Source organism: Heliangelus exortis, chromosome 13 (genome assembly GCF_036169615.1).
Source record: "Heliangelus exortis chromosome 13, bHelExo1.hap1, whole genome shotgun sequence".
Classification (NCBI taxonomy): domain Eukaryota; kingdom Metazoa; phylum Chordata; class Aves; order Apodiformes; family Trochilidae; genus Heliangelus; species Heliangelus exortis.
The window spans coordinates 3,313,205-3,327,816 of NC_092434.1; the positions used below are offsets into that span (position 1 = coordinate 3,313,205).

Below are 14,612 nucleotides of genomic sequence, written 5' to 3' on the forward strand. Positions count from 1 at the left end.
CTCCTCTAAAGATAAATTTACACAAAAACCCAATGTACAGAGGTTTTCTGGAAAAGTTTAAGGAACAAGATTCACAGCATCAATACACTGAACTGAAAAACCCCTATAAGCAAGAGAGTAAAGGACCAGTTCTAAGCAAGACTCAACAATGTATGGCAGCTGAAGACAAATCCTAATGTAAATTTGGAGCAGTACATCATAAAAACAACTCATAGATTTTTATCAGTACCTCTTCTGCAGTTTTCCAAGTGATTTCACGGATACTTTGGTACCATTCAAAGAGTTCTTCCACTTTATCAGTTGCAAACTCAACGCATGGATCTTCTGGATTTTTAGGTTCCAGAATGAAGACAAAAGGCTTTTTATGTTTCCCTTGTGGCATTTTCACTGTTAATCAACAGAGTAGCAAGAAATTTACACTAAAATCCAACAGTTCTCCTTCTAAGCTGTTACTGCTGATTTATTGCAACAGTTGCTATCATGAAGTTTCAGCATATTAATTGGATTATCTATATTAATACAAGTAGATGTTATGTATTTTGTAATTTTTGAAAAAATAATCTTTCCAGCTCAACATAAAAGGGTCTACTCAACACAATAAGCTTAGACTCAGCAGGTAAGCATTAGAAAATACATACCAACATTGTACATATTGAGTACCAGGATGCCACGACACAGAGAGCCCAGTGGATTGTCCTCCATAATCTGAAAAATGAGTGAAATGCACAAGACATTAACAAATAAACATGCAACATTAAACCTAACCACAATTTCACTGAAAGCATGCCCACTTTATTGCTTAAAAGACTGTTTCCATATCAAGAATTGCTCATTTTTCAAGTTTGCTTAAAGCTGCAGGGACTGGAGGTGGGAAATCTAATACATGTGTTTTCCTCTAAAGACTCCATGCAAATCATCAAATTATTATTAAAACTCACAAATGTCAAAACTGCTTCCTACTGAGTTTTGTCTTCTTCTGTTGTAGAGACCTTCTTCCAGGACTCTGGACTAGATTTTTAGACACTTTTGACAAACAGTATAGGGTTATTTATGCACAAAATCTTAACAGTGGAGTGGTGAAATGGCTATTAAGATGTGTATGGACACAAAGTTTTCATACTTTCAAACATTAAGGCAGTAATTAAACAGGCAAAATAGTTAAAAGCTTCAGGCACATCATTGTCTAGCCAAAGTACTTGAAAGATCTAAACAGGCATTATTTTCATTGCCAGGAAATCATTATGAACTCCTAAAACCCCACCAAATCAGCTATTTCCTTAAATATTTTTCTATGAGGGGGTGTCCTTCCAAAAACATTCAGCAGCAGAGAACAGTGACAAATGCATTAATTTCTCTGTTCTGTACTCTCTCAAACACAGCATGCAGAAGCTTCAGTCTATAAACCAGACTTCCTTTTCCAGTAGGCAACGAAACCTGTCAGACAAACCTTAACCCTCACCTGGCTTTCAAGCTCAGCAGAGTTATCAGATGACAGTTCTTCAACATAGTTAGATGGAAAATAGTGTTGGACCTTTTCTCCATAATCCCCCTTCCACCTAAATTTAAAAAGAAGGTATGTGTGTGTGTATACGGAGGAAATAAAGGAATAAGGAAATATATAGTTAAAGAGCTTCAATTGATCATTAATGAAGCAATAACATTCAAGAAAATGGTCATTAATACCCCATATTAGCTTGTCTAGCTGGCTATCACCAAAATAGATGAAGTAGCTAAAAGCTCTAACCAACTGATCATTAGTAACAGATGATTTCAGAGGGATTACATTTACTGTAAACTGCAATTAATGACTTTTGAGGCTTTTTCCCTCGCCAGTGCTAAAAATACTATTATGTGGTTGATTACACTGCAGAACTACAGGGAAACATTAGATTCACAAGCAATGTACAAGCCAGCTAAGAAAGAAAACCTCTTATGAAAGGAGACTGTACAAGTAACTAAAAAAGGCAGCTTTGATTCCTGAGAAGTGAGGAAAGATGCAGTAAGGACAACACTGGTAGTAGATGTGTGACTTCCCAGAACATACAAGCTTTTGGGAAGGATGAATGGAGTAAAGAAAAAATACTGGATACACTGGGCTCTGGAGATTCTGCATGCTGAGGTTATTGCCATAGCACAGACAAATGAAAAAGAGATGAAAGGAGACTTGAGGATAAGGGTGCTTGGGGATTTTTCTAAAGTACGTTGGCATTAAGATATACAAGACCACAGTTAATAAGCATCAATCAGACAATAAACAAGGTTTTTAAAAAGTTCCCCCCAAAGCTCAAGTTTTTTCCTCCATCTAGTAAGTCACCAGAAGTTCTCCCATGAGGAATTTTTGTCCTTACCAGCCTCCAGTTTCCTTTGTGACATTATGAATTAAAGCTCCTCGAGAGAAGCTCAATTCATCACTTCTTTTGGCTCTGTAGTCATACAAGGCTTTCACTGTTCTCTGAGGCTTTAAAAGAAACAGAGCAAAAAGGGTCATCTAGGGGGATGGGTCATAAAATGATCAATAATGCAATCTCAAAAAAAAAAAAAAAAAAGAAAAGAAAAGTTCCCTTTTTATGGTTACAAAGCTTAGAAAACATAATACTGAAGCTCCAGAGTGACATCTATTGGTGTTGTTACTTAACTGCTATTCTTAGAGTATCAGCTTAGAAGAAAGAAAAAAAAGAAAAAAGGCATCTACATTTTTTTATTTTATTTTTGGCTGCTGCAACATAATTATTGGGGGGTGAGGAGAGGAAACACATAGTGGAATATCAGTCCTCTAGCTGATATTCTTGTATACATGCATACACACATGTATTCATATGCAGTTGCTGTTTGTAGGCTTAGATGCTTCCAAAACCACATCAGAAATGCTAATGGTGAAATTCCCATTAGGAAGCACCCCGTTTTAGCAGAACAAGCATTTATTTACCTTGAATTTACTACTACCTAAATTTTTCAGCAGCAATGTAAATCCATTGGCCAAAAAGTTTGAAGAGTTACAGCCACAAAATTTATAAGCAGGTGAACTTCTATTAGAATTTAGAAGTATACAAGAAGTATAACAAGAAGTATATATAAGCAGATGTATTCTGTGCCAGTTGTTTTTTAAATATTATATGTATCTTAAAAGACTACAAACTTTAATAACCATTAATAAACCAAATCCACCATTTTTATATATATATATATACATAAATAAACACAACACCTATTTGTGCATGCATGTCATGTTTGCTAATGGAACTCTATTACTTTTGTGCACAAATTAAGTGCTCATAAACACACAGACACACAATTGGGATTCACAGGTACTTCCTTTCCATAAAGATTTGGCCTTCTCAAACTGTATCTGCTCACAGATTCTTTCATTTGGGGACCTCCCTGCATATGCATGCATACCAAACCAAATTGCCTCCATGGACCCACTGGCAAAAATGTTATAATTCCCCAGATGGATGAAACAACTCAGAATTTGCACACAAGAAAACGTGTGGCTACAAATTTTAAAGAGATCCTAGAAAACAACCATGCTCTTTCAAGTTCTGCTGTTCAGTCTCCCATAAATCAAGCAGCCTAATGCTTTCAATGATCTTTTTCATTACTGCTAAAAGGAAACCAACAAAAAGTCTTAATTTTCAGAAGTCTACAGCAAGAGTGACTCTAAGCATACCACTGTAGGGGTGATTTCACTGGGTTCCACATACATCTTGACATCATAGAGGGAGTTAATATCTTTTTCCTAAAAACAGGAAGAAGAAAAGAAATAATGTTGTTACAGGACTAACATTAATGATAATGTTAAAAAGCACTTAATTTATTGCTGAAACCACCTTTCTAAAAATACATAGGCAAATAGAAGAGGAGGGAAGCCAGACACCTATGTTATGCTCATTTCTAGAGATGAACATAGCTGAACATGAGTTTGCTATTTAACCTGTGTGTGCCTCAATAATGAGGCATATAATGAACAGCAAACCAGAATGAAACAGCCATGTCTCACAAAGGTCTTTCTTAATCAGTCAAATAGCTTTGAAATTGTGAGTATCCTTCTCTGTGCAGTCTGGGAAGACAATACCTGAGTTTCACTATTAGATAAAAATTCTAACATCATAAACACAGTCATATTTTTCATTTTATTCTCTCCTTCTGCTCCCACTTGGACCCAGTCCAAGGATACAAACCCTCAGCTACAGGCAACATTATCAAAAATCCTGAGGTCTGAAATCTTATCAGTCCCTTTTAGCATCTTAAGAAGAAACAAGAAAACCAGACTTCTTTTCCCCAAACATACCAGTTATGTTTTTCCTGCAGCTTCTAACAGTCATGAATTTGAAAACAAGACAGCACCTCAGGCTTTTCAAAAGCCAGATACCTTGCAAAGCTCTTGTCCATGCAGAAAGCAAAGCCTCTATCCTAAGCTAACTATCCAGGCTCCTGGTTTAGTCAATGGACAGAGAAAAGAATTTCTTGGGGAGACTTCTTCAGGCTTATCTCACAGAGTGAGCCTTTGGAGGTAAATTTCATTTTTTACCACAGAAAGCAGTTGGACACTATCCCTGAGACATCTCCAGTGTGGTCAAGTGAATGCCACTGCCTGTCCTGAGAATATTTTATTTTTTCTGAAATGCTTAGCAATTGGCATCCACCTGATCATTTTAAGATCTCTGCCTAGTCCAGCAACAGAAGTCCAACTGCAGATGAGGCTATTATAAAACACTTGTTTTAGCAGTGCAACAATCCTTATTTTCACAGAGCAGCTTTTCTAATCAAACCATGAGGAAGGCAAGAGTTGATGGGTAACCCAAGATGAAGCTATTTCCTTCCCACATCTCAAAACCTTTGCGAGAGAAGCCAGCAGAACCATCCCAGCTCCACAGATAAGAAAACTGCCTGCTTAACCTCACCTGCCATGACCCAAACCCAGCTCCCCATGGGCTACATCCGGGACTTTGTCCACCACAGTCCCTGGCACTCAGCCAGAGGCCCTGCCTCACCGTGCAGTAACGCTCCAGCAGCTCCTCAGTCACTGGGTAACGTAATTTCATTTTTCTGTACAGGGGATGCTTCTCATAGTATGTGACCAGCTCCACCAGACTCTCAAAATAGGCAGAAGTTCCAAGCACGAGGTGGCGACCTTCTTGCTGTATCCTGAAGTGCTTCACTTTCCCCTCCGCTCTGTCAAACAAGTGCAGGTGCTGTTAAAAGCTATTGGGACTTGCAGTGAGAGCACCAGTGCTGCAAACTGGGCCAAAACTGCTTTGTGCATCTTAATCATGGGAAATAATTTCTCCCTCTTGCAAAGCCTCTTTTATTTAAACTGGATTTCCAGTTGACTGATTAAATTCACAAAAGTACATTTGCTTTTCGACAAGGTACAGGGACTTGGGACAATTCCTTGTTTTATTTAATTACATTTCCCTATTTATTTCCTCTACTGATAGGTGACATCTTCATACTACCACAAATATTCCTAATCAGACCTAGAGTCCCTCTGGAATGTGCTGATGATGATCTGCCACTGACCCTAAGAGATAGACACACTCCCCTCAAAATGCTACAAAGAGTAGCTGTCTCTTCCCTATACTCATTTTGGTAACTACAGGAATCAATTTTAAAACAAATAAACACACACCAAAAAATCTCCTGTGCTTGCATTGATAACAATAAAACCATCCACTGACAACCATCCCATTCACAGAAGATGACTGCATCCTTTTCAAGCTGTTAAAGTATTGGTACCTCTTGTTTTCCCCACTGTGAAATGTATTTATTGAGATGCTGAAGCTCAAGTTACTTCAATATCCCCCTTGGTAACAGAAAACTAAAGTACACAGGGGAGTGGGGAATTATGGACATCTTCAGCACACAGTAGGACATGTAAATAAGATGAAAACAAGTATTTGTCTTCCAAAGCAATTTTATATGTTGCAGAAATATGCATTTTCAAAGAAATTCAATTTGATTTGAAGGCCCAATGGAGAACACCACAACCCTATAGATTTTATCCATGCTGCTGCAAGAACCACCATTTCAAAAATATTTTTGCTGGCAAGAAAAGCTGACAATTTAATTTTGATACTTAATTTTGGTCAGTTATATGACAGGGCAGGCTTTCAGGGGGATGAGGACCTAGAATCACAACTGAAGCAGCACCAAAGAAAACTTCAGAATACCATGTAGGAGTGTCAACTGAGTGAAGAAGGGCTATGCACAGCTCTGTATGGGAAGAAAGGGGCAGCAGGTGTCCAAATATTCTTTAGGAAAGCATAAAGATTTATTGCAGTCACAAACCAACTCTTCACACTTGGACCTGCTGCACAAATCAACTATGCTCGAAGTTTGAAAGCAAGAGTTTTATGACTGTAAAAAGACCACAGGATCTTTAAAATAAAATAAAAACACAACAACAAACCAAAACAAAAAAATACAACAACAAAAACCATGGTTGAGCTCCTTTCTTACCTGAAAGTCATGGCAAATGAATCAGGCTCATCTCTCTTTCTAATCAGAAAGGCTCCATCTCGAGGAATTCGCATCAGCATGTCTTCTGCCTCCCCCCTGCTCAAGTTGCTATAGTACCAGCTACAAGAGTTAAAAATCAAAGTATTACAAAGTTTGCCAAATGTCTCTCTGTAACTGTAGCAGGCATCGTTATTAAAACCAGTTTCAAACATTATACGCTGTTTTATTCCCCATCTTGCCACCTATGACAGCAGCTTATTACAAAACATTTTAGCACAGCAACCTTGTCTGTCTGAAATGGTAAAACATAAATCTGCATTTCCTCCTGAAACAAAAGCATTGGATCTTATTTTTAGTCTGCCATCCAATTTTCAGTAGTTTATTCAGTTTTGACATAGGAAATGTAAGGAAAAGCCACAAGGCAGACAAAAGCAAAACAGCAGGCATTTGAATTGTTTTATTCAGAGCTTGATTTTGCCTTTCACTGCAGGGAGGAACCCATCTTGAATCTAATGTGCTTTCAGTGAAGCTGTGGCCACTTATACTGGCAGTACACTTCCACACAGAAAGGCAGGAGAGCCTCACCCTTAAACTCTACCCTTCCCTTCCAAAGATGGTGGTCAGTGACCCCCAGATACCAGGGAAGGGGTGAAAAAAGTTTAAGCCAGATCAACATCTCACATGCAAGAGAGATTTACTTTTTCTCACTGCAAAACAAAGGGCAGTTATTACATCATTCTGCCAGCAAACAAGAGCAAGTTCTGCTCAGACTCTACCTCAGGCAAATACCAGCTGGAAATAAACACCAAGCTATACTACTGCTATCAGCATGGGGCAGAGCAAGCCTAACCAACTCTGACAGGGGTAAGGTGGAAGGCAGAATTGTGAAAACGTAACTGTTTGGGCTCATTGGTCCAGTAACAGAGTTTCCAGATGGCACAGACCACGACCACTTAGTCTCCAGACCACAGCTGACTACTAAATACCTGATCCAACCCACTGGGTGTTGTAAAACAGTGAGGAATTGGCACAATTCCACAGCATTACAGTTCTCACTGATTTTCCTAATTGCTGCTGGTGTGTTGCTTTCCTGCTGACTGCTCTCTGCTGTACCAGGTTCTCACAAAGCCAGTGTTCTGATCCAGCATCTTTCAGGGAATCCTATTCCTACGGTGTCTGCGTTCAAGCAACACCCAGGCGTGCCCCTGAATCCAGGGAGTTCTCTATGCAAAGAAACAAAGACCACCTAAAACCAATGCAAAGGACACTGAGATAACAACCCTGGTGCTTGCCTTCTCCTGTACATACTCTTTAGTCTCATGAGGGCTGGGGTTGGGCACAGCATCTGTCAGGCGCAGCTCAAACTCAGCGCATCGTAAATGAGCCTCCTTGTAGTGTTGGATGAGATGATAGATGCTATCAAAGGTGAGGTTGTCTGTCAGGTAGTATTTCACAGTGTCACCATCACTTGAAGAACGGATACGACAGTGCTGGACTCTGCCTGACCTCCTGAAGAAATGAAGAAAGGCATAAGGAAAAAAAAAAAAGGGTTATAACAGGTTTTCTTTTCAAGCGTTTCCTCACCCGTTCCTGGGTAACTACTCAGCGAGCTTGCAAAGAGGCAAGAAATCTCTATCATCTCTTTGAACAACCAAAGTAAGAAAAGCAACAGAAGTCCTGAGACAAGTAAGATTACAGGACTGAAAATAGTTATTTTCAAGCCACAAATTGGAATTTTTTTTAAATCTGGCACAGGGTCCCTGCAAAATTTGCTGACAACTCTGGGTCGGAAATCCATCTGATACACTACTCCTCATAATGTCCAAACCAGAAGAAAAAAGAAAAAAAAAATAGACTTCCAAAACCAAACAAATAAAGAAAAAAAATCTCCTGAAAATTCTTTATTATTATCGCTGTAGATCTTTTCATTAAAAAGATCAATCTCTCCTAATAAGGGTAAGATCATGGGACTACCTTTTCAGTGTAAAAACCAATAATTTCTCCCAAAATGAAAAGATCAAATTTTAGCCCACTCATCAAGGAAATAACAAATCCTATATCCTTCCAAAACACTAGAAAAGGAGAGAGCTGTGTGTCTGCCAGAGGACTAATGGGAGAGCAGGGCAGAGAATCAAACAGTCAGTCCTCTCTTGACAAATATAACTTGAAATAAAGCCTACTCGGACAAAATGAACTGTGCTTCCCTGAAGTTTAATTTAGGAAGTAGTCTTCCACAATCCCATCAATAACATTCTAGTAATTATAGCAACTTCTTATTACTATGATCTCTCAGCTATAAATGCATACTTGAAAAATCCAGATATTTTTCTGCAATGCCAAAAAATAAACAAAAGCCACAAAACAAACAAACAAACAAACAAACAAAGACAATCATCATACCAGAATGACAAGGTGTAATCATTAGGGAAAGCCTCACTTTCCCTAACTAGGAATGTCCCATCCTTGCCACCCATTTCAGCACAATATTCCTGGAGAAGTTTCTCAGCAGTTGCTCTCCCCCCTTTCATTTTCCCATGGAACCATTTCTCTTTTAAGTGCAGTTCAGTGTGTTTCACCTCCTAGACAAGAAAATAAGAGTTTTTACAGTGCATTTTTGATTTTAGGATTTTAAAACAAAGCATTTGTTATTCACATAACAATCTACCATTCCAGGATTCCAGCTCTTCCCAGCCCTGAACTCTTCTTAAACAAACAAGCCTATCACCTCTATAGTCACCCCCCCAGTCAAGCCACTTCTTTGGGCAATGATCAGCTTGAGCCTAATACATAATCAATAGAAAGTGAAAGAATGCAGTCATGCAAACATCATTTTCTATTTTCAAGGCAAAACACTCTGCTGTTAATTCATGGAGTTTTAATTTTTTTTTTTTTCCAAGATTCATCTGTGTTCTTCCTTATACATTAATTATTTTACTGAAATTAACATCTAGGTAACTGAGTAAAATGCTCTGCATATGCAGAGATCTCTGAACCATGTACATATCTGTTGGTGATGCAGGAGCATGCATGGAAACCCAAAAGGTCAGAAGAAGAAACCATGCTGAACATCACAGCTATTGCAAAAGCCTCACTGAGACTCATGTTTCTGCTTTACCATGCACAACAGCCAAGTAATATCTGCTCAGCTGTGATAAACACTTTGCAAATATGAATTGAACAACATGCACTGTGTAAAAGGTGTGCTGTGTTACTAACACAACAAACCTTGGCTCATCACACTGTCCTATTTGAGAACAGCAATACTAATTAGCCAAAGGTATAAAGGTATATAAAGACTTTGATTGTCAGTGCATGCATTAGCATTTAAGTACCAAAGTTAGGTTTCATTGTCTTTACAGTCATCTTTGCAAGTCCTCAAATAACCAAGGATAAAAGTTATTTTATTAAAAATAGGGTTAACTGGAGTACCTTGGCAAACACCCTTAAAAGTTTTTATCTCCAGATATTCTTATTATGTGTCAAGGATTTTTGACACATTTCAACATCAGCATAAAAAATACTCATCTCTAGACATTGAAATAATCTGAGATCATTGAAATAATCTGCCTAAACACCAAAAATATGGTCATAACCTTTGATGAATCTTCTTCAGCATTCTGTTCAATATCATCACTGAAGGAAAGCTTCTCATCAGCAATAGCACAGTAGTGCCGAGTCCATTTCTGAAAGTTGAGAGATAAGACAGAGTGAAAAACTAACAACAGTTTCCAAATAATGTGTAATAAACAAAATATATTCACATCTGTTCAACTGGCATTATTACTTACACAAATATGGAGAAATTTCATGTAAATTTCCAGTTGTACACAACCTGGGAAATAGCTTGAGTAAATGTTACATAAATTATACCTGTTCTATTGTGTCCCACATGTAAAGTTCTCCTTGTTGCTTTTTTTCCTCTTTCTTGTCTTCCAAGTTCACATCAATGTCTCCCTTTGGACCCAGTTTTTTGTGCTAAAAAACAAAACAAACCCCACCACATTCATACAGTCATATAGACTCATATATAAATTTGGTCACAATATCTCAGTGTACTCAGTATTACTGGAAGTATCTTCCAGCCTTCTTCTGTCATGACCATAAAAAGCAGCTGTCCCACAAGGCTTTATGCAACAGGGCTGAAATTCCTTTCTTTAAAATTTAAATCTTATCATAAAGATTAAAAATTTAGTAGAGGTATCATTGAAGAAACAACTAGTTTGAGAAGAGTTCACGGATCTTTAGAGGCCAGAAAGCATGAAGTGTCACATAACAAGAAATAAGTATAAAATAAGAATCCCTCTGCAGAGAGCAGGACATAAGGAATGAAAAAAAAGAAAATTAAAAACCAAGTAAAATACAATGAAAGAGAATTCACTCTTCTACAAGAAAAATGAGCAGAAACAAAATCTTTTTACGAGAAGACAGGGTAAGTTCTACTTTCTTGTGAGTGCTCATGAAAAACAGTGGCTCCATGGGCTAAGGGTGACATCAAATATTTAACTGATGGGATTAATCATGTAGTTCTCTACTACACACAGTTCTGCACAGCCTACTGTAGGTAGATTTCCTTTTGACAGGCTTATCAAAAAATCCCACAGGCCCCTAAAGTAGGAGTTGCCTCTATTTACTGACAACATTTTCCAGACAAAAGCCAAATAACACAACCAGCTCACTGGCAGGTGCTCATTTATTTAAAGACTTTTTAATGCTCTTTTTGACAGAATGGAGAGATAAGAATGTTCTGTTCTGCAGACTCACAGTAGTTTGTAATTCCCTTTAAATCAGATCTGTCATGCTATTTCTTCATGTGTCTCTGCAACTCTCCTTTGTCCTCTGCCAGGTAACAATGAACAGTTTGGAGGGGGAGGGAGGGGAAAAAAAACCCAAAATCTAAGCACAGAACTTCTGCATTAATTTTGCCTCCAAAATCTGCTGAATTTTCAACCTGAGAAGTCATCTTCTGGTTTTCTGTCTCACTGCACAAAAGTATCAGGTAAAGCATCTGTATTGCCCAGAAGGTAAGACACTCTAACAGTGTCTGCCTTCTCATAGGAGCACCTCAATGTTTCACAAGTGACTCACTAAATTACACACTTAAATCACATCAAGCTAGTAAACAAGCACCAATTTTTGCAGTTTTCAAGCAATCCTGACAATTTAAGTGTGCAGCCTACAAGTGGTTTGGGTTCAACTTGAATGAAGGGCATCCTTTGAAAAAAAAGCAAAAAACTTTTTAACAGTAACTTTCCATTCAAGACATAGTTTTATAACTTTTAAGCAGGTCACACTGTGTAAGAAGTCTATGATGAGCATCTGCAGCAGTGAACCCTTGCTGAAATCTAACAGTGACATTTCTGGAGCTGGAAGACCTTTAGAAAAGAGTTGACATTTGATCTGGCCCTTGAGCTACCAACACTGATAGAAAGAAAAATCAACAGAAAACCCGAATTACCACATTGTTGTACAGAACTCCACACATTCTTGCAAAATATTGCCAGTACATGGTTGAAACGTGGGGTTTCACATCTCTCAACAGAAATCAAGCTACACTGTGAAGCAACAAGTGGTATTCCTGGTTCCTGCTCTTGTTTTACCTATTTTATACACCAGCACACAAAGCAAGCCTACCTTGATGATGATTTTTTCTTTCAGCTGGGTTGGTGATGGCAGCTGATCTGCACTGGCTTCAACAGGTTTCATTAAAAGCTGCTCCCCAAATACCTCTTTGAACACCTTGGCCATGTGTCGCTGCTGCTCCACACTGCAGTGCTCTTCAATTGAGAGAATGACTGGGTACCTTTGATGGAGAAAACAAAGGTGAAGGAAAACTATTTCTTTTTTCTACTCCTGACAAGGCAGCAAAAACAGCACCTCCCTCACCACCCAGATCAAAGAAAACATTTAAAGCAAACAAGAAGGTGAAAGGAACAGAGAGAGACACAAAACAGATAGTAACAGAATCATTATGGAGAGACCAATGGAGGCCATTCAATCCAATTTTTTTCCTCTAAATTACAGGGAAAAGAAGTTCAGGAAGGTCTAAGCTATGAAAACATGCTTGTGGAAAAGAAATCAAAACTTACTCAGATGTAACAAAGGCATGATCTTTGATTGCCTGTACTACATCATCAAATTTGATCTTTGTTGTCCGTGTCCATCCATGGTAAATAATGGGTTTCCCATCAGGGCCATCCCAGCAATCCACTAGGAGGAAAAATTGGTGGAAAAAGGAAGAGACCAAGCAGTCACTTAAATAACTCAAGTAGAAAGAACACGTGCAGATCTTCAGTGTTCCACATATTGAGTCGTAGACTTTAATGTTGCAATAAAATATTCTATTAGATGAATTTATATCTCTCACAGAGGAAATTAAGTTCATTTAAGTAAGAGTAATACAAATAAAATACAACATAAAATTTTCTCAAAGCATTATCACATGGGAATCTGGAAATAAGGAATTCAGGCAGTTATACTGTCAGTCTACTCGTATGCAATAATTTTCCAGGGAAAAATAGACTCCAGCAAGTGACAACTTTACAGCTGATTTTTTTCATTTATTTTAACCCTGAAACTCTAATCTGAGATACATTTTAATACTGGTTTTGGCTGGGATAGAGTTAATTTTCTTCATAGTAGCCGGTTCAGGGCTGTGTTTTGGATTTGTGTGGAAAACAGTGTTGATAGCACAGAGATGTTTTAATTATTGCTAACCAGTGCTTACACAGCCTCGAGGCCTTTTCTGCTTCTCATCCTGGCCTGCCAGCAAGTAGGCCTGGAGTGCACAAAAAATTGGGAGGAGACATGGCCAGGACAGCTGATCCCAACTGACCAAAGGGAGGCTCCACACCACAGGACATCAGGCTCAGCAATAAACAAGGGGTAAGGTTGGCAGGGGAGCCACGTGTTAGATCCAAGATTGAAATTTGATGTAGAGTGATATGAGATTTTGAAAGACCTTCTTAAAATTCCAAGGGAACTGAGTAGGGCAATAGTGAGGCATAAGAAAGCCAATTTAAGGAATCAGTGGTTTTTATATGACTAACTTCAACTTTAGAAAACAAACTGTTTCTTTATTTCAGTTCTTTTTTTCTTTCTTGGTAAACAAGGGAAACCCCACTTACATGGAAAACACATTACAAACCACTCCAGAAGCTTTACTCACACTCAATACACCGACACCCCATTCTGAGGCACCTGACATAAGCTTCTGTGGAGGATTCACTCCGAAGCTGGTCTCCTGTCAGATATCTAAGGAGTAAAAGGAAATTGTAAAGGACAGAAAATCAATTTCAAACATTTCCCACTTGCCCACTAGGCAGCAGTTTTTTTCCTGTCATGGAGAATGCATGTTGATTTTTTTTTTCCGTTTTGTTTTTGTTTTTTTTAACTTCTAATGGAAGAACTGGACTCTGCTGGAACCTCTGCTGGCACCAGATTTTTGAGTGAACCATGAAGGCTCAATCTAAACACCAATTAACTCCAACTGATGTATTTCTGGAGAGCAAATCATGAGTTCTGAAAGCTAAACCTCATCATGCCAAGGCATAAACATGTTGGAGGGATGTGAGGGTATCTAGAGTGATACAACTCCCTGCACTTCAAAATACACATCTAAGCTATATCCATGAGCACTTTCTTTCATTCCATGCAATATTTTATTTGCTCATCTCTTCTCCACCTCTTTACCCCTTCTTTCTTTTCATTGCAATGCTAGTTGAGCAAATCCCCTTCAGCTGGAGACACTTAAAGACTCATTACCACATTGGTTTGTACTTGGGCTAAAGAGCTTGTATACCACAGACTGCCAGAGAAAAGGGATGGATATCTTAGACACAAACTACACAAATCAGCAGCTAAGTTTCTAAGCATGAAATTTTAAAAACAGTAGCAAGAAAAATACAGTCCCCGAGCCTTCAAAAATCTGGTTGTAAAATAAACTCAGAATAACAAAGAAGAACATGGACACCAAACTGCACTCTTCCTCTGACTCAAGCACCTCTGTGTGCTCTAATCCTTGTCATCAGGCAAAGACCATTAATAGCCATGTCCTGATCAGTAGATATGCTGATCTCCATACTCCTTTCCTGCTCAGGACAAAATCTTTCTGTGCCACTGTGTAATCTCCCTCAATAACTTCAGTTTCTGAAAGC

General features: G+C 38.4%; 1 protein-coding gene across 3 annotated transcripts in view; it reads right to left on the bottom strand.

Annotated features, from left to right (window-relative positions):
• PLCG2 (phospholipase C gamma 2) overlaps positions 1 to 14,612 on the bottom strand; it is a 61,374-nt gene that overhangs the window by 14,021 nt on the left and 32,741 nt on the right. For all 3 annotated transcript variants that reach the window (XM_071756630.1, XM_071756631.1, XM_071756629.1), the window contains exons 12-25: positions 13,625 to 13,710; positions 12,546 to 12,666; positions 12,091 to 12,259; positions 10,330 to 10,434; positions 10,053 to 10,142; positions 8,860 to 9,038; positions 7,768 to 7,968; positions 6,460 to 6,579; positions 4,992 to 5,172; positions 3,668 to 3,736; positions 2,349 to 2,458; positions 1,460 to 1,556; positions 639 to 705; positions 230 to 387 (exon numbers count right to left, since the gene is read on the bottom strand). In XM_071756630.1, coding sequence (XP_071612731.1) covers positions 230 to 387; positions 639 to 705; positions 1,460 to 1,556; positions 2,349 to 2,458; positions 3,668 to 3,736; positions 4,992 to 5,172; positions 6,460 to 6,579; positions 7,768 to 7,968; positions 8,860 to 9,038; positions 10,053 to 10,142; positions 10,330 to 10,434; positions 12,091 to 12,259; positions 12,546 to 12,666; positions 13,625 to 13,710 — 1,753 coding nt within the window. The remainder of the gene's footprint in view (positions 1 to 229; positions 388 to 638; positions 706 to 1,459; positions 1,557 to 2,348; positions 2,459 to 3,667; positions 3,737 to 4,991; positions 5,173 to 6,459; positions 6,580 to 7,767; positions 7,969 to 8,859; positions 9,039 to 10,052; positions 10,143 to 10,329; positions 10,435 to 12,090; positions 12,260 to 12,545; positions 12,667 to 13,624; positions 13,711 to 14,612) is intronic.